At 31.8% G+C, this 19,872-nt stretch overlaps 1 protein-coding gene across 2 annotated transcripts in view; it reads left to right on the forward strand.

Moving 5' to 3' along the window:
- The first annotated feature begins 998 nt into the window (after window positions 1–998).
- The window catches only part of LOC106478858 (charged multivesicular body protein 2a-like), a 20,624-nt gene continuing 1,750 nt past the window's right edge, over window positions 999–19,872 (forward strand). Inside the window, exons 1-5 of one of the 2 annotated variants that reach the window (XM_022382533.1) lie at window positions 999–1,187; window positions 2,165–2,352; window positions 6,651–6,830; window positions 14,579–14,709; window positions 16,889–17,069. In XM_022382533.1, the coding sequence (XP_022238241.1) occupies window positions 2,179–2,352; window positions 6,651–6,830; window positions 14,579–14,709; window positions 16,889–17,069 (666 nt within the window). In that variant the 5' untranslated portion in view covers window positions 999–1,187; window positions 2,165–2,178. Of the gene's footprint in view, window positions 1,188–1,300; window positions 1,370–2,164; window positions 2,353–6,650; window positions 6,831–14,578; window positions 14,710–16,888; window positions 17,106–19,872 lie in introns of those variants that run through there. The other variant, XM_013939432.2, reaches the window with a different exon arrangement.

The raw sequence follows: 19,872 nt of genomic DNA on the forward strand, positions 1-19,872 counted from the left end.
ATGAAATTAAGTGACTAGCATAGATTTATTTTAGATACAAACAAAAAAAAAAATTAAAGCATGTTTATAGTGAGCATAAGAGGCTCACAAAGATTATTGTTTTGGATAAACCTGTTTTTTATTGATAATAAGTGAATGTATTTATTTTAATTTAATAAAGTAACATAGAAAATGTAAGAGATAATTAGACCTGTGTTAACATGTGTGCTTTACAATTCTCAACATCCTCAAGAGACGCTACACATACCTCAAAGAATAAATCTCAAGTAAAAAAAGTCGTCTTTATTATAATTAAGAGCTGTGTATAAGAATTAACACTACTGTAAGGGATTTTTAATTTAGTTTTAAAATAAACACGTTAACATGAAAGATAGAAGACTAATTTTGGTTACACTTATGTCTTTCAGTGACTCAGCGGTAAGTTTGAAGGCGTATAGCTCAAATTCGGTATTCAATCCCTGCGGTGAGCATAGCGTAAGTAGCCCATTATGTAATTTTGCGCTTACAGTTACAGTTCTGGGGAAAAAAATAGTTATGTATGCAGAAGGAAGCCATCTGCTTAAATGGTGTTACATTCATACAAACTGAAGCTATAACATTTAACAGTTAAATATAAATTTCACGTTTTTTAAATTAATTTTATCATCATTGCATAATATACTATTACAAAAGTTTAATGTTCAGTTGTTGTTGTTGTTGTTTTTGTCTTTCCTACGTGAGCAACAATTATGGTTATTTATAATATAATAATAAAAACTAGTAATTTGAATTTATTTGTTGTTAAGCACATTAAATTTACTTTCGTTTTCTGCTAATCAAATGACTCTGAAGGTTGTTTGAATAATAACATTCATAATACAAGCTTGCTTGCAATAGTATATCTTAATATTTATTTAATGAGTTTTCCGATAATTATGAAACGATCCCTTTTATATTTTGTGTTTGATGTATCAGACTCTTGATTGTGACTCATCACAGATCTTGACTAAGTATTATGCCTTATCTTATTGCATTATAAGTAGAAAGTTGTGTGTAAAGAATTTTACGACTACGTATGCTGTTATTCACTGTCGTGCTATTGTAAACATATATGATAGTATTGTAAGCTTATTTATTCTAAAGTTTCGTGACAAGTATTTATCCAGACAACAAATTACATTTTCGTAGAAGTCTATACGTAGTTTTCCGTAAGTGTTTTTGGAATAACTTTAAATTTAAGTATTATACTAATTAAAATCAAATTTACAATCGCATTGACAGTGACTGATTTCGAAGTTACCATCACGATATACTCCAGTCCAGGAGTGTAGTGATGGTAACCCCGCAACTTTAAAATTAAAGTGACATTGTGATTGTTGACAAATGTATTGTTAGTGTTACCAACGCCCTTAATTATATTAATATTTTCTGTTATTCTTATAAAATAGTCTGCTGTGTATCATTAGATATTAAACTAAAACGGAAAAGAAACCAGATTCTCTATCTTATTTATATTAACAATAAGTTATATAACACTAAGTGTAACAGTAACAGTATTACCTTTACTAGTATTAGTATACTTACAAATATAACTTTTATTTTTAAACATAAAGTGATAAACTAACATGGTATATATTCTCTCGTAGTAATGTATTTATCATGGTGCAGGCCTTACATGTAATTTGTAAATGAAATTTAAACTGTAGGCTTGATTTTGATTTTTCATATCAATATTATATTTAGGCCTAGGTTTAAGTTTTGTAACCTCTCAAATGTTGTGTATTTATCTTGTTTTGCAAGTAATTATATAGCCACCATTTTCATAATATGAAACAAAAAAATATTTGAATTTTAAGATGTTTTTAGAAGAATGGAAATTTCCTGTTGGATTTAGAATTAGATTGAAATGTAAGCTAGCTAAATTAACTTTATTTTCGTACAATTGAAATAAGATACTTATTTTTTTATTTAAAGTTAAAAAGATTCAAGCCTTCTTGTACTTGCTGATTGGATATAGCATTTTCATTCATACAGAATTCTACGAAAACAGCTTACATCAAAATTTTTACAGTGGAACTTAGTGGTTGTTTTTCCAGACTTTTTTTTTTTCAAATTAAGTAAAATTAAGTAGGAAAGAAAGTAATGCATAAGAGAATTATTACTTAAGATATTCTAATTCTTACAGACTTGTTTACCAAAATGCCTTTGGAGTTTTTATTTGGCCATCGCAAAACACCGGAGGAAATGCTCCGCCAAAATCAAAGAGCCTTAAATAAAGCTATGAGAGATTTAGACAGAGAAAGAACAAAGATGGAACAACAAGAAAAGAAACTGATTGCTGATATTAAAAAAATGGCAAAAGATAGTCAGATGGTAGGTCAGTTTTGAGAGTTTTGTTTATACCTACAATTTTTCTCATAATATATTTACAAACAGTACAGCTTTGGATTCATCAAAGAGAAATTTTGCCTTTGCAATTTAGTAACTTATTATCTAAAGAATTTGTTATTGGGATGATGAGAAGGATGTAGAATTGGTGAACTTTTTGATTTTTGAAAAGCTTTTGAAGATGTATCACATAGCCAATAAAATTAAAAAATTGCATCAGTAGGGGAAAGACTAGTTAATTGGATGAGACGAGATAAAGCAAAAAATTGGTATTAATGGACTCAAATCAAAATGGACCATTATTACTAGCTTAGTGCACCTCAGAGTGTCAGTTCTTGGGCTTTTTGTTTTTATATTTACATTAAAGTATTAGTAGGGGCATAATTAGTAAATTACTAAAGTTTTGCTAATAATATTTAGCTCTTAAGTATTTATAGCTCTATTGAGAATGTTGAGATACTACAGAATGTTTTGAATAAATTTGTAAGTTGTAGAAATATTGGGTAAATGGCCTTTAATTATAATAAATACTAGTTATTGCATTTGGATTATCATAATTTGGATTGCACATCTAATATAGATGGAAACTGACTCAGTAATATGACTGAAGAAAATATTTTTGCATAGTAGTGGATAAATCTCGCAAGGTCTGTTGCTCTGTCAATTCAGGTATTTCCCATAGAATGCTCAGGTTCAAAATATTGAAAATATCCCTTTTGTAAAAAAAAGGGAATATATATATATTTAAAAGTTTAATCGTCTTACTATTGAGTAATTTATAACCTGGAATTTTAAATCAAAATTATTCTTAAAATTAGTAATCTCAAAATCTAACCATATTTCAGTAATTCCCTTTCAACTCAAACCCTAAACTCATCCATTTTGTGATTGGTATTCATAACATTAGAATAATAGCAACTAAACCTACCTTTCAATCTGACAGATATGCAGTATCTTTAAAACTGTTTTTTAATTTATTATGCTCTAAATCTTTTTACAATTTCCTCATCCACCTACCTATCCTATCAAGTTGTTTATTCCAACTTTCCAACCTCCTTCACTGCTGTGTAAATTAAGTTTATTTTAAACTGGCTTTTTCTAGTGTTTCTTGTTGCCTAGTCTGCTTAAATGTAGCCCATCTATAGCATATAATTCACCCCTCCACTAAAACTATCTAACAACTTCAAACAGCAATGCTCTTTTGTGGTTTCTGCTTATTAAATCATTCCCTAAATTAAATCATTAAATCTAGTCTGAGAGAATACACAGAAAAGGGCTGTTTGTCTATTACTATCTTTAAACCACTGAAGTTGTTTGTATTATTTAATCAGCCCTTTAGATTTCCAATTTCCAATATCATTTGCTCCTACTTGCACTGCGAAAAGAAAAAAAGAATTACCCTTGGTACCAGGTAATTTTAGTCCCAGTCTTCCAATTCTTTCCACTACGAACAACCTTTGTTAGAATAGATAATGAAGGAGCATCCCATTATGTACATCTCTTAATGATCTTTCTTTTTACAAGCAGCCAAAGGTTCAAATCTTTCAGACTGGTATCTCAATGCTAAGTAAACCTGCCTCTGTATATGCCCAATTTTTTTTTCACTATTATGCTTCCATATAAATCCAGCACTATCCTCTTCACTCTATCCAAAAGCAACCTTTACTTTATCCTTTTCTATCTTGTTTTCTTTGTTTCTGGTCCTAATCTGTTATATTTACCTGCAATAGCACAATCTTCCCCAAAGCTATCTCAAACTTATTCTTGTGTGAGCAAGATCAGCAATTGTGGAGTTCTGTATCTTTCCGAGTCCATAAAAATTGTAATGAAGCTTACAGTTCTCATACTTAACCCAGTTCTGGTACCTGTTGCACCCTATAACCCCCTCCCCCCAAATCTATTTGAACTACCGTTATAGGCCTATGGAGAAAGTTTTTAAACGTCTGCTAAAAGATGAGCACTTTGCAAAGTCATTTTTTAACAACATACAAAATTTTGTTGTATATCCAACATAGTTTCACTAGGGTAATATCTTGCCTTACCAATCATTTGACATTCTTTGAAGAGGTTACTGCTTATGTAGGCAAAGAGAAAACAAAGGTACTTAACTGAGCTCCAAGATAACCCACCTGTATATCCAATGAGCTAACTTATCCTCCATACCTATACAAATAAACTTTTAACATGCCTTTTATGTGGCACCTTGTCAACTACTTTCTGAAAATTCAGATATACTAAATCCACACACTTACTCTCAATTTACATCAATGACATTGATGAAGCCATGATCAACAAATTACTTACATTTCCTGATGATATTAAGGTCTTGAGTGTTGCTGACTCTGAAGAGGATGCTGTTGTTTTACAGAAGTATTGAGATCACTAGGTGACTTGGGTGAATAAATGGCAGATGATGTTTAATTATAATGAATGCAAGGTAATGCATGTAGGTTATTATGATTTGATTATAAGTATAATTTTGATGGGAATAACACTAACAGAGAGTTTAGAAGAAAGCTTCATAAATAAATGAAGGATAATGGCTGGCTTTGATTTTTTCTTTTTTTATTTAATTAAGTTTTGCTTGGGGGATGATATGACCTAGATAGACCAACAGATTACATTTAACTTTTCTTTGCACCGAGAGTACGGAAAATTTATTTTATAGAAAAACATACCTAACTTTTATAGACCTTTACAACCTACACTTAGATGTCAAAGTTGGTCTAAATAAAAACTGCTAAATTTAACCAAAATTTTTTAGCACGACTGCGCAAAAAGTTACGGGAGCTAGAGTAAAAGTGGACCTTTTTAATATTTTTTTTTGTCGTCGTCAATCGAATTAAAGATGACTGATTTAGAGCAGTAAACTATAGGGTGAAAGCATGTGTAGATACACAAGTATTGGTTAGGCCAAGCAAACTAGATTAGCAGTTTCTAGTTCAAGTTTTCAAAAGAATCATACAAGTGAATGGTTATTATTCATTGTCAACTTTTAAGCACAAATTTGCTAAATTTTATGAAATTCTCCTAATTAAAGAGGGTTTAATGTTGCATGATATTAGCTTAAGCAATTAGCGTAAATAATGATACTTGATATGGCTGTACTGAGTGCATTTAGATGATGACAAAAAAGTATCAATCTAGATTCCATGGTGTTACTATAAAGGAAATTATTAACTCTGTTTTAGAGAGGAAAAACTACCACCATCTGGTTGGTTCTGTAAAGTATAGATCTGTTCCAAATAATAGGGTTGCCATCCTAAAGCTAATGTTGGTTACTATCAAGTGTCACTTTCTTACTTCTGGTTTGTTGGTGTGCATTGACAAAATGTAAAAAACACCTTAGGTGTGAAAAAAAAAAGATGCAGCCAAAAAGATTGAACTTGCCACTTATAAAGAAATGAAGTCAAAATTGGTGGCCAAACTGGTAGCTTCACTTATGCCATTGATAAGAATTTTACAGCAAATATTTATTCATTAGTTAGCTAAGCATTGTATTTTGTTTTACTCACCATCATGCCCCAAGTTTAACAAAACATGTGGCCTGGCTAAAAAATTAATGAATATTTGCTGTAAAATTCTTATCAATGCTATAAGTATAGCTACCAGTTTGTCCACCAATGTTGATTTCATTCCTTTAAGTTGCATGCTCAATCCTTTTTTGGCCACACCTTTTTTCACACCTAAGGTGTTTTTGATTAGATCTGAACTAATGTGACTGAAACACAATAAATTAACTATTATAAAATTTAATACCAAAGTTATACTTCCCAGTAAAATATTAAATTTGACAACTGTAAGTTCTCTGTCAGAGAGCTCCAAAATTTTTCTTCCATTATTAAACAGAGGAAAAAATAGAAAAAAAAAGTTCATAATAACTACAGGTATCAAACTACATATATATACTGATAAGAGATAATTCAAAGAAGTTTGGAGCTAGACACCAATCAGTGTGGATAAAACTGATATGTATGGAGAATTTAATGTACTGTAGGATATTTTTCACAATTAGTGATAATGTTTTTATATCCATCTAGACTTTGAAAATAGAAAATTATTTTTTGTTAAATAATAAGAATTGTAATATACTTTTAAGTTGCTAGTAGTTTTGTATTTTAAAATGACAAAAAATAGCTTATATATTGTGCATATTACTTTACTTTCACAATTGATAAGTTTTTGTCAAATGTTCTTCCTAGATTTTAATGACTTTACAAACTGTAGAACATAATACATATTTCATGAACAAGGTATAGATTATCTTTCTTTTACATTTTCAGGATGCTGTGAAGATAATGGCTAAAGATTTGGTCAGAACAAGGCGTTATGTCAAAAAGTTTATTTTGATGCGAGCAAACATTCAAGCTGTGTCACTGAAAATCCAAACATTGCGTTCTCAAAATGCAATGGCCCAAGCTATGAAAGGAGTAACAAAGGCCATGCAAGCAATGAATAAACAGGTGAGAAACTGGTCAAATATAAATTCCTTTGAACAAGGTAAAAAAATTTCTGAAGTTTAACAATTAAATTAAAGTTTGATAAGAAACCTGTAAATAGACTGAACATTAATTGTTGACAGACAAGAAAGGAAGGTTTGAAAGTACACAAGCTTGAAATTGTTTGTTTAATATATATTACAATAAGACATTATTATTTTTAACACTTCTTTCTTTACTTGCCCTTACAGGTTTCCTGTGATAATAATAATATAATAGTGTCTCAGCCATATACAAACACACACACACACACAGCTTATATGCTGCATACCACTGACGATAAGGCCTTTCTTTCAAAACCAGAGCCTATTAGGTTAACTACGGGTGTAACAAACAAAGCGTTGGTCAAAACATTTTTTATAGCAGTCATTTATAAGGTGTTGATTGTTATGATACATAATACCAGGTTCTGTGAAAACCATCCCAGCAGCATGATGCCCTAGCTGGAATGCTTTCATCTCATCCAAAATAAAGCTTCAGTATTATGGTATATAATGTAGTATGTTGGCAAAGCATAATCTGTTAACTATGTATGATATTCCATCACAGTAAGACTAATTATAATTTTTAACAAATCTGTATTTACTCTTTTTATATAGGTTTCCAGTAAAAAGAACATAATAGTATTTCAACAATATCAGTGTTATTGTGATGTAGTTTTAACAAACAACTGATCTACAGATCATACTTCACCCATATAAGGCATTATCCTAGATATCTTGTAAGCCGTGGTGTCTGTTAAAATCTGTCTGAACATTTGCCTGTCTCCCGTTTACGGTGGCTGCTTCCCGCACTACATATGAAAGCTGTACATGCAGGCATAGCTCAACATTCATTCTGGAAATAATGGAATAACAGGTATGAATAATGTTGATGCCAAATTTTATTTCACAAGCACGATATTCTACACTAAATTGTTAGGAATTAATCACACTATCTTTTACATTTCAAAATGTGACATAACGTATGGAATAAAAATGTACAATTACTGTATGTTATTGTTGAGCAACTCTTAGCATGACTGAAATGCTCAATAATTAGTTTTCATGGTGAGCAGTGTAAATAGCTCAGAGCTTTGGTTTTGAGTGAAACCAAGATTGTGACACAGTTAACCATTTTAAAGTCCATGAAATAATTTAAATTGATCAATTAATTTAAACTTTTCCTGTCACTGGGTATGGGTACTTTTGCTTATATACCATAATACTGAAGCTTTACTTTGGACAAAGTGGAAGCAGCCAAGATGGGGCATCATACTGCTGTCATGATTTCTACAGTTTCAGGAAAAATATAGAAATATATAGATTTGCTCTCCTGGTCTTAGAAAGGCCCTTAAGTTTCATTTCAGTGCTATAAAACTGGGATTAATTGACAAATAAGAAGTGGTATTTCAAACATTTATTGGCACTTCACCTGCATCATGAAATATTTAATAGCAATGGTTATACTGGTGAGTAAGTGAATGAAAATGAATTGGTTAATTTTAATTGGAGGAAAAATAAATTTTTAAATTGAAACTAAAAATGGAATGGCATCACATTTCAAAATTTGATCAGATTCAAAATTCTCATGATCTCGAGTGGATTAATCAGTGTGTGTGTGTGTGATAATCCGTGTAATATGATTTGTTCTCATGGTTAATATTTGTTTTATTTGAATATTTATTTTTGATTTTGACAGTATTTTAATGTAATGTATATAAACTGCTTTTCTATGTTTGATTCTTTTGTTTTTTGTAAGAGCATATAAAAAATTAAAAAAAGGAAATATATTGAGCACTGGCAAGCTGGTTCTAGTCTGTTGTATAGAGCCCTGGTGAAAGTTTTGTAGCTTATAATTGACAGTTTTCTTCAACTGGTATGTACTAAGTATACATTATACAACCAAGGTAGGTCTCACGAGTCTTCAGATCATTAATATGAAGAACCATTAGTTAACCATCCTACTACAGGTGGGTGGATTCCACTCTGCCTACATTTCCGAAAGTAAGCATAAAGCAGCTATACTGTAGGTTTTTAATATGTACAAGTATCTTTACGAAATTTTACAGATTATCGGTAAACTTTAAAAGGCATTCATGCACAAAGTATCTGATTTTTTAATTAAGTTTTAAAATTTCTTAATTAATTATTTGCTCATGTAATTTTTATTTTCAAATATTAACTATCCAACATGTAAAGTAATTTATATTTCAAGATTAAAAATACTTTTATGCATCAGAAAATTGTAAAATTTTGCATGCAAAATCTCCATAACCTCCTAATATCCTCCAGGTAACTATCAAACACTTTTTTAGAAAAAAAAACTTTATATTTTATCTGTTATTTTCACTATTGTATCTTTGTATGGGTTTGGTCAATTCTACCAACCTCTACCATAAAAAAATAGGAAATAAATACAAGTTATGCTTTTATCATTCTAGAGTCACTACAGATTATAACACAAAACCATAAGTGTTTAGTCTAAATGGTTTAAATTTCGTAACATTTTGCATATATAAAAATATATTATTTTTATTTTATTGACCTATCAACAGTGTCTGAATAACATTACAGAAGTTGAATGACTCGGTGCACATGCATTCATGTTACCATATCCAATAATATAAAACTAGCTTTTACAAAGTGACCTGTCTTGGCTATGTTCTAGTGGACCAGTATTTTGTAAAAGACAGTTACATTTCAGTTATAGTACATTATATATGCATATACATCATTACTATTTCCAAATAAACTCTTAAATTTGAGTTATTTTCACTGAAGTATAGAATAGTAAATAAAGAAGTGTAGAAAACAATTATCTCTTCTAGTTACGAACTTTGTACCCATTTGCTGCTTGCCTTAATTTGCGTAGAGAATGTAAAACAAAATTTTTTTTAAAGTTTTATACATACATTTCTAAATATTAAGAAATCATAAATTATTATATAAATACCACAGAAATCCACTATAAATTATCAAGCTTAGTAGCTAAGCTGTATTTGGGTCTAAAAAAATATGATTTCTCAAGCTCAATAATGTCTTACTTTACCACTTGGAATCTACCATGAAAAGAAAGGGTTTCCCATGTAAATACTTCTCAAAGGCTCAGAGAACCACATGGGGGATATTCTAAGCTTTTAATTCATTATTCACACCTCATAAACAGAAGTAGGTGTATGTAAGCATTTTCAAAAATGGAAAGAGGTGGGCAGGGCCACTGTGTTTGGTTCACTAAATGTAGCAATATCTCAGGAAATAGAAGAGATAGGAGGTTTTTATTTTATATTCCATCTTGTCAATATCAGTAATTTGAGATCTTAATTTGTAAGAAACTATAGATTTTGTATTTGGACATCATAAACATCTAATCTAAACCAATGCTGCATTCAACATACCACATGAGACACAAAAAATCAGAAAAATCAGGTTAATATATGCACTTTGTAATACTTTTTATACATATTTTATGATGTTCTAGAGAATCTACAAAAAAAAAATCTTTGGGGCAGACATGAAAGATAATCAAAATATATTAATTAATTATCTAAAAGTTTAAACATAGTTCAGAATTTTCTTTTGGCTAAACTTCATGCTGAAAGTTATGCATAAAGTGTTTAATTTAGTTGCTGATAGGGATGCATGGGTACCTAGCCAGATATTCGGCCCCGGCCGGGTATTGGACTAGCTGGTAATACTTGGCTCTGGCCGAGTGTCAAATTTAGGCACCTAAGCTCTAATCTTTGTGGCAACTAACATGATACTGAAAGTTACAGTTAATAATTGGTTTAGTTATAAAAGAAACGTGTTCAGAGCAACAAAACCGGACCACCCACTGAAAATCGGGAATTCAGGGAACAGTAGGGGTTAATAACAGGTATGGCTTGAGAAGTTGATTTCTGAGGAAGGTGAGGGTTTTGAGAACAATAGGGGTTAGGGTTTGAGAAGTTGGGGCTAGGCATTGAAAGTAGAAAATAAAACTTGAGCAATGTTCTGTTGGTGATTATTTGTTTAAATGTAATAAACGGCAGTTTTGTTTTTGTTTTTATTTTTGTGTATATGTTGTTGTTTTTGGGGGGGGGAACCTGGTCCCGGTTGACACCTGGCCCCCAGCCAGAGCTTAGTGGCCGGGTACCCAGACCTGGTATTTGACCAAATTTTACTGCACTAGTTACTGATAAGGTTTAAAAGGTCGTGGAGAACTTCTTAGTGCTTCTGGAGAAGTCTTAGAATTTTCCCAACACAAAAGTGTGGGAACACATGTGTTGGGAATACCAAGAATAATAATATAAACATCACAGCTATTTTATGACTAGTACATTTATTTCATATACCATTCAAAAGATAAATCACTCACAAAAGCTTTTAGATTAAAACATGACAAACATTGAAACATTAGGTTATTAAGAAGAGGAAAAAAGGAAATAGTTTTTAACGTAGATTTTTTAAAATGCTATTATCTTCGACGCTGTTCTTATTGCAGTCGTTTTAAGATAGTATGGATATTAAGAGTGTTCTACAAAAATTTAAAAGTTAAAAATACATGCTCCATGGGCATTTTCCCATTACATTGATCATTCTAAGTGACCTGAGTCATGTTTGAGGTCTGAAAGATCATTTAAAGCCTTGCCAGTACAAAAAGGATCATTTCAAATTATTCACTATTTACTATATATATAACTAAAATACTATGCATATATAGAACATTCATATTTTCTGTAATCAATATTCAATTTAGTCAATGAGTTTAATATTAATGTAAAAATCATGCTACTGAATGGTTCAAACAGTCACAGGAAACAACAATTTGGATATTTATGCAAGTTGTTTTTTTCAAACCTGGGATGTTGTGATGGTGTTTTTCAACCACTAGCAGCATGAATTGCCTTTGCTTATCATTCTTCATTATGGTATTTGTAAAGTCTGTGATGAGTTTGACTGCTCTTTCAGATGACATGGTGAACAAATGTGACAGCTTCCTGGAAATCACCATCAGTGACTCATTGTGTTGATGGCAAGTATAACCAGTCAGTGTTAATGCCAAGGTTGAATAGGAGCCGTGATTTTTTTGCCAATCATAGATGCCAATTTAGTTGATAAAGCTGTGGAAAAATTAGGACTTCTTTTTGCAGTGGTGTTTTGCCCTTCACCTTGATCAGTTGATGAGCAATTTGCTTCTTCTGGGATTCTGACACCATGTTAGAGAAGAGCACAAAAGGTGTGGCTTCTTCCATTAGGTACCAAAGGTGGCTGTTGAGAGCAGTAATGGCTGCTCCTGCCAGTGTTGGATCAGTTTTTTTGTGTATATTCAGATCATTCCATAGCTGAAGATCATTAGAAGGTATGTCTGCAGCAGAAACTGTGGATAACCAAGCTTTTACATAGAAGAGAGCATTAAACAAGCAGATGTGGTGCAGCTTGTCCATCTTGGAATGATCACCAAATGTGTACCTATAAAACCACAGTTGCCATCCAACAGGCATGTTGATATATGTACCAATCTGTAGCCAGTTCAGTCCACAAGGCTGGGGTTCTCATAGGAGAATCACCATCAACTCGATACATTCTCGATAATCGTCAAAGGCAGAAAGTCTTTTGAGGCAGCTTCAAATAAAATCAATCTTTCTTGGAGAAAGTTGATAATAATTCCCCACTGACGTTTAAGTTGATGATCAGAGATATGCAATGTTTTAAAAGTTGATCATGATTTCTTAAACTCTTTGAATTCAGGGTTATCCAGACTGAATATTGCAACCAATAATTCATGCCAAACTGCACACAAAATTCTTTCCATGATCTAATGATGGCAAGCAAAGTAAAAATCTTTCTTGTTTACCAAAGCTTCTAACTGCACACAAGCACCACTCCAGAGTTTGAAGCTGTAGTATCAAAAACAACAATAAAGTTTTCTATTTTCCACTGGGATGTGTTACTCAGGGTTTTACCAGTTTCAGCTGGAATCATGAGAAAACCAAGCAATTTTCTTTCTCTGTGGTATGACATTCCTACTGTAAGAACTTCTAGCCTTACCCCATCTCCTGGAACAATTTTTCCATTCCAGTACAATGTTGCATACTTTGGTGGAATAAATGAGATTTTCTTAGCAATGGCACATTCCATTTGAAGGTTTTTTGCTGCACTCCTTGTACTCAATTTAGAAAGTCACACTATCCAAATCAGTCCCACATTCTGAAACGATTGCAGCCATGAATGTTGTTCTTTGACCTGTAGGTAAATTTAAGCAGTCTGCCATTGTTGAAATTTTTGGACTTCTGAATGGATTGTTTGGAAGCTGTAAAGTAACAGTTCCTTTTCTTCTGGATAGGGTTCTTAGGCCTAGTGCCAAAGTAAGATGGGCATTTAAAATTGTCATCTTCATACTGTGTATCTGGACTGGCTATAGAACATACTGCCTCAGAATTTGGGTGTTCTAAACTTATACTGACAGTTGCTGCAAGACTTTGCTTTATTTGTTCTTCAGACCTTTTTCTCGTCAAATAAGAATTTTTTCCTCATCATTTTATTTGCTTTTTTCTTGTTTTCTGAATTTGTAAAACTTTCTGAAATTCAATATATTTTTCTGTTTTTGATTCACTCAATTTCTATGTTCTTTGAGTATCTTGGCATGCAACAGAAAAGTAATTTTGTATTTCTTCAACAATCAATTTTTCTTTTGCTTCATTTGATTTACATCGTTTCCTCTTATGCAGTGTCCTGTAATCATCATAAAGATTCAAAATCTTTGCTTTGACTTTGTCTTTTCATTGAGTAGCTATACCTGGTTTGTCCCATTGGTTTGGAATTTCAAGTATGATTCTGTCTGCAACTGCACCATTAAAGTTGATCCAGCTTTTGAATAGAATAACAGACAGGAATTCTGAAAGCTGAGAGTACAGCTGCAGGTTTTCTTATTAACCATATGTCAGGATCTTTCCTCATAACAGGCCAATCATTGTTCATCAAACAATCTAAATAAACAAGATTCAACAAATATTATGGCAGTGAATTCACATTATACATTCAAAATCAAAATAATACATTAAAACATCTGCATTAAAAACTTAAAAATTCAAGCAAAAGCGAGGCAACTTCTCATAAACGTTTTATTAAATTAAAAATGGTAGTAATTATAAAATTCCAAATTTCAATAGATTTTTGAACAAGCAAAATGTTTTGGTGCTGGTGGCAAGGCATTTGCATCTTAAATTGGGCTGAAAATGTACAGGACATATGACTTTTTGTAATTGTTATATATTTGGACCACCCAAATGGGTATCGTACATTTTCACTCGTATTGAATTTGATCATTTTGTATTTCAAAAGATGAAGTAAATTGTAATGGGAGAGTTAAAGTTTTATTCTGAAAATTATTGATGAACAGGAATAATAAAATTTGAGAGTATAGTATGTGCACTCACTCAGTTTACTGTTTTAATGTGATATGAAGTTTTACTGTTTCACCTAGATAGACTTGATATCATATACATACTTTTTAATTTATTTTAATAACAAGAATCATTGTCCATTACATTTATAAAATAATTGTTGTGTTAAGGATAAAAATTTAAATGTTTACATATTGTAAACTACATTTAACATCACTGAGTGATTGTTGTTTTGTTACAGTTCTAGCTATTTTAAGTTATTTTATATTGATACTTCACAGCAGCCACTTTTCTTTCTGAGCTCAAATGATTCATGATGATCATAAACTTCTTTTATTACTTTCAACAGCTGAACTTGCCACAGATTCAAAAGGTCATGCAAGAGTTTGAAAAACAGTCGGAGATTATGGATATGAAAGAAGAGATGATGAGTGATGCAATTGATGATGTTATGGGAGATGAAGAAGATGAAGAGGAAGGGTAAGAATGAGCCATGTCTATATTGTTTTCAACCATATATTTTTTGTTGTTGAATTGCTAAAAATGTGTAAAAAATGAAAAATAAACAATTTTTTATTAGTGTATCTGAGCTTATGCTGGGTGGCTGCAACAGTGGGTAGTAGTTTGAAAGAGAGACAGTTCAAAATTTTCCTTTGGCTAAACTAGGAGAAAGTCCATTTCATTATGTAAGGTTTGCATTTTCAGTTTTTGCTGAAAAATGTCAATTTAAAGAAATATGTATGTATGTAACATTGTGTACATGTGTTAAAATGTTAATAGGAGCAAGTTACATTTCTTACTAGAGCATGTATTCCAAAGTTTACATTATCTAATGAATAAAATGGTTTACTTTTAAAATAACAAATAATAACCATGTATGAGAACAAAAGACTGGTAACCAAATATATAAAAATCTTAGCCCATTCACTGGAGCTGGGACATATACTTCCCAATGCTCCCACCCCTGCACAAATGTTTTCCATTGTTGACGTTGCTTATGCCTTCTTCTGCTATCTCCAAGTTAATCATCTTGATTATCATTACCAGATAGAGAGCTAGCATCCTCTTGTCTCATTGCCTCTTCATCATTACACATTTGAACACCACTTGATTTACCTTCACTATCTTCTAAGCTATCTGAGTCATGTGCATCGAGCATATTTACACAGCAATCAGGGTTACTACTTGTTGCTCTAGTGATGCAGGCACAGTCAGCATGCAGTTGTCATACATTCTGTTTAAGCATCTTGTTGGTTACTGAAGGACCGAGTGGGAAACGTTGAGGGAAATCATATATCAATATTATTTGGGATCAGGGTTTGCAGTAGCACTGGTGGTACCAGTACCGACCAGATACCACCTGTACCAGCAATCGAGTATCTCTGATCATGTGACTTGAGCAGTTAGAAATTCAGCTATTCTTCCCAGTGTGTTCTTGTGGGAAAATGTTTTTTCACATCAAACCAAATTGTCAGTTATCTGTAAGCCCACGTGGTATGATGACTATGGCATTGAATGAGTTGAAATCTAGGCTTTTTATTGGTTATGAATTTAATGGGTCAGCCTCAGAAAAATCTATTAGCAAATTATAAATTAGAGCATGTTAGAGGTAGGCAGGGAAGTGGTTTCTGAATTTTCATTGATTGCTCTTTAGCCCCATAAGATTGAAGAATATAAAAATATATCTTCAGAAATTATAGAGAATATTTTACGTTACATTTTGTAATTTTCTAGGGGGTGGACAAAAAAATCCAGAAGAGGAGATGGCTCAAGAACAATATCCAAATTCTCAAACTAGGGGAATTTGATGTTGTTTTTAAATATTTCCTTATACAATTAAAAACTTATATAGTATTAATATTTGATTTATTATCTATGGTTTGATGTCAAGTTTGTTTGTATGCCAAGATAATTAAATAGTTTAATTAAATTTCGGATATAACTCACTAAAACATTGTGACATGCACAGTTTGACCTGCCCACATTCTAAGGGTTAAGCATGCATGCACCTACCTAATATGCAATCAGTCATATAGGCACATTCACATTCTGTTCCAGAGCGTGGGAGTCACTAGTTTCCCGTATTTCATGCTATTACTGATTTTCATGGTGAGATTTGCTTATTGACTGAAGTATGGACTCAAAACTACCACATCAAACATTTATAATTCTGTGAAAAGCAATGCTGAAATACCAGCATTCGGTCAAAACATTTAAGATGGGACCTGTGATAACAGATATTCTCAACATACGATATACTATAAACCAGTACTGGACACAGAGTACCACTGATACTGGTACGACTGCAAACCCTGTGTGGGTTGCCAATAAATACTTTCCACTCCTTTTACTCCCGTACATCACATGCAGCAATTTTGAATGACAGTGGGGAAACATTTGTTCCAGTTGCAGTGTGAGGGTTTGGAGCACTGGCAAATATTCATCCCAGCCGCAGTAAAGGGTTAAGTAAGGATAATTATCAGGTTTGAAGTACATTGTACAACTCAATGTTGTAACCTAAACAATAAACTATGGCTCAGCTTATTTGATAATAAATGCTAAAAATTTCTTCATTAACTAGTACAATGGCATGACTGAGAAAATGGTTAAAGGAATTATGTTGATATACATTGTATTTATTTATTTGTTTTTTCTTTAGTGAGGCCCTTGTATCACAAGTTCTAGATGAATTAGGTTTGCAACTTTCTGAAAAGTTGACTGGTCTTCCAACAGAAGCTGGATCACTTAATGTATCTGCCCAGAAAAATAAGCCCACTGCAGCACTAGCCGATGCTGATGCAGATCTTGAAGCCCGTCTAGAAAACCTCCGAAGAGAATGAATATCTCAAACAAGAGAAAGTGGTCAATCCTGATTGGTTGGTTGCCTACATTGCATTATGCTACAGAATTTATCAATTATATAAACATAACATTTGGTAATCAGAGGCTGTAACGTATATAAGTAGATACATATTAATTATGCTAAGTTACAGCAAAGGTGTTGTTTTTTAAATTGTGCTTTGTCACCTACTTCAGATCCTAATATTGATAAAAGTCACTGAGTATAAATAAACATATTACTGTTTGTTGATATGAAATATACATTTGTGGTAGTTTGAGTTGTTAAAAAGTGCCATAGTAGCCAGTGATATTGAGTTAATTTTTGTGCTAAGTTTTTAGACTATTCAAATGGACAGGATCTGGGCTTAATCTCAGGCCCAGGAAATACCAAAGCTTAGATATCATACAGTGCAGTCATAAAACATTGAATAAGTTAAATTTACTTCAAATAATTATTAACAATTTCTTGGAAATAATTCAGAATGATTGCTATATTCAGTCACAGATAATCTCTTAGTAGGTAGGGTTCGGTGTATAATTATTTGTTCTCACCCAGTTTAACCATGCTTACATTTGTCTCTCTGTTTAGAATATAGAAAGACATAAATGTGAAATGTAGAGGTAATTTACTATATGAGCAATTTGATTTAGCTGACAAACTGCAAGTTTTCAACCTTAAGGTAGGAATTATGCTTGTATGAATGTGTTAACATAATAAGATCTTGTTGGTGTTAAAGTTGTAAAAATACTTTTTTAGATTATGCATTAATGTGCATTGAGACTATTGTATTCAAACAGTTTTTCAGTTTATTAGACTCCTCCTTATTAAAGGTTAAAGTATTGTATTTTATACTTAGACATTTTATTTTATTATAAGTTATAAACTATCACTAATAGTAAATAACTTAATCAATGTATAGGGATCAACTTCATATTTAACAAGGTTTTAGTGTCTTACATTCAAATATTTTAAATATTAAACTACTTTTTGTTTCTTATAGCAATTTGAATAGCATAAAATCTTAGCAAATAATCCATATTGTAATAGTATATAAGTTTTAAGTTCATGATTCTACAAGGCAATATTTTAAAAAATCCTGAATTTCCTTTAGAGTTATCCATGTGACACATTTTCTCTTAGCATGTCATCTTCCCTATTTTATGCACCACCCCTCGAAAAAGTATGAAATTAAATGTACATTACTCTCTATAAAATTGTCATTGCTCAGACAAACCACAATTTTTATAGTCTTCAATTTTGTTTCGCTACATGGCTATCGAATAGAAAATCAGACCCCTCCTGCCACGCCTACCTGTCACATCCTCTCTTTCAGAATTCGTTAATAGTTCTCTCTTACATTTAATCATATATTACCTATAATCAATAGAAAGTCATGTTTTCATATGTCAAATAACGTATTGTATAACGTTATGTTCTGAATGGTTAAATGTCAAGTTCACTCAGAGAACCAACACTGTTCCTGTGAGAAAGTTAACGACTAGCTTGGAAGAATTTGTAATGACTCTTGTCGCATAGTTAGAAAGCTAGAAAACGTTTGAGAGGTAAGGGAATATGTCTGTTTTTGCATGTTATTAGTCTATATTCTTTGGTGCATTATTTAATTAAATAAAAATTATTAAGTGCATTACTGTCATTAGTATAAAGAAAATTAGGGTAAACTCTCTTCGACAAACAACAACAAGAAAAAAAAGAAGATTGGTCAAGTATCTTATTTATTGTTTTTTATGTTTATTCTTTATGTCTAATTATATAAGTAACTAAAATGTAAAATAGGGATCCGTTTAGGTTAGTTAAAATTAGAATCGGTAAAATAAATAATAATATTATAATAAAAATGTTAAACGAGGCGCACATGCGAGCAGCTCTTAGTAGCTCATGAGTATTGTAATTCGTTAGCATAACGTCAGCTGCACGTTCCCCAAGTGATTTACAACTTATAATGGTGCAGATAGTACTTAGACACGTTCATAGGGTAATAAAGCAATAACATTTAATTATAAGTACATGTACACTGTTATGAACTTAGAGCTACTTAGGAAAAAAAGGATAATTTAGAATTTTTTGTTTCGGTGGTTACGTAGTCAGTCAAATTGACCGAGCCCATATTGAGAGAGTTAAGAAAACCAAAGGCATAAAAGTCCACTGAAGTTACATCTCGGTACTTAACAAGTATGTGGTTGGTTGACTGGAATTGCTTTGATTTCATCCTTTTTTGGCATTCTTCATGAAAACAATCATGGTATGATTGGAAGCTTGTTAACTATTGAATTATAAGTCTTCATCAGCATCAAAGCATTGTTTATTTTGGTATCAGGTGCTTATGTTCATTGTCTTGTCTCTTTTCTCATCAGAGTTTTTGCTTTGCAGATGAGTGTCTTGCTGACCAAAATACTGCTGTGTGAATTTTTCCACTTCCATGGAGAACATATAAGGCCCATTTTTTGTTTTATGTACCTTTGACTCTACAATATTTAACAATATTGCTGTATGGATACCATTCCTCAGCAAGGGTTTTGACATAATTGTTCAGTCATAAGTTTATCCATGTTTCAATTACAATGTCAAATGGGTGGGAAGTTGCCATGAGCCAAATGTGTGTGTGCTCAGCATGGTGTCATGACTTGCATATGTAGCAGCACACCAATGAATTAGTATATACAAATCTTTTCTTTAACATGCAGTTAACCCTTCATGTAAGTTGATTTGATAAAATACATAATATGTTCCACAGTTGTCTTTTTACTAGGACTTTAGTATTAAATGTTATTTTTATTAAGAAT

Source organism: Limulus polyphemus, unplaced genomic scaffold (assembly GCF_000517525.1).
Source record: "Limulus polyphemus unplaced genomic scaffold, Limulus_polyphemus-2.1.2 Scaffold255, whole genome shotgun sequence".
In the NCBI taxonomy this organism is placed as follows: domain Eukaryota; kingdom Metazoa; phylum Arthropoda; class Merostomata; order Xiphosura; family Limulidae; genus Limulus; species Limulus polyphemus.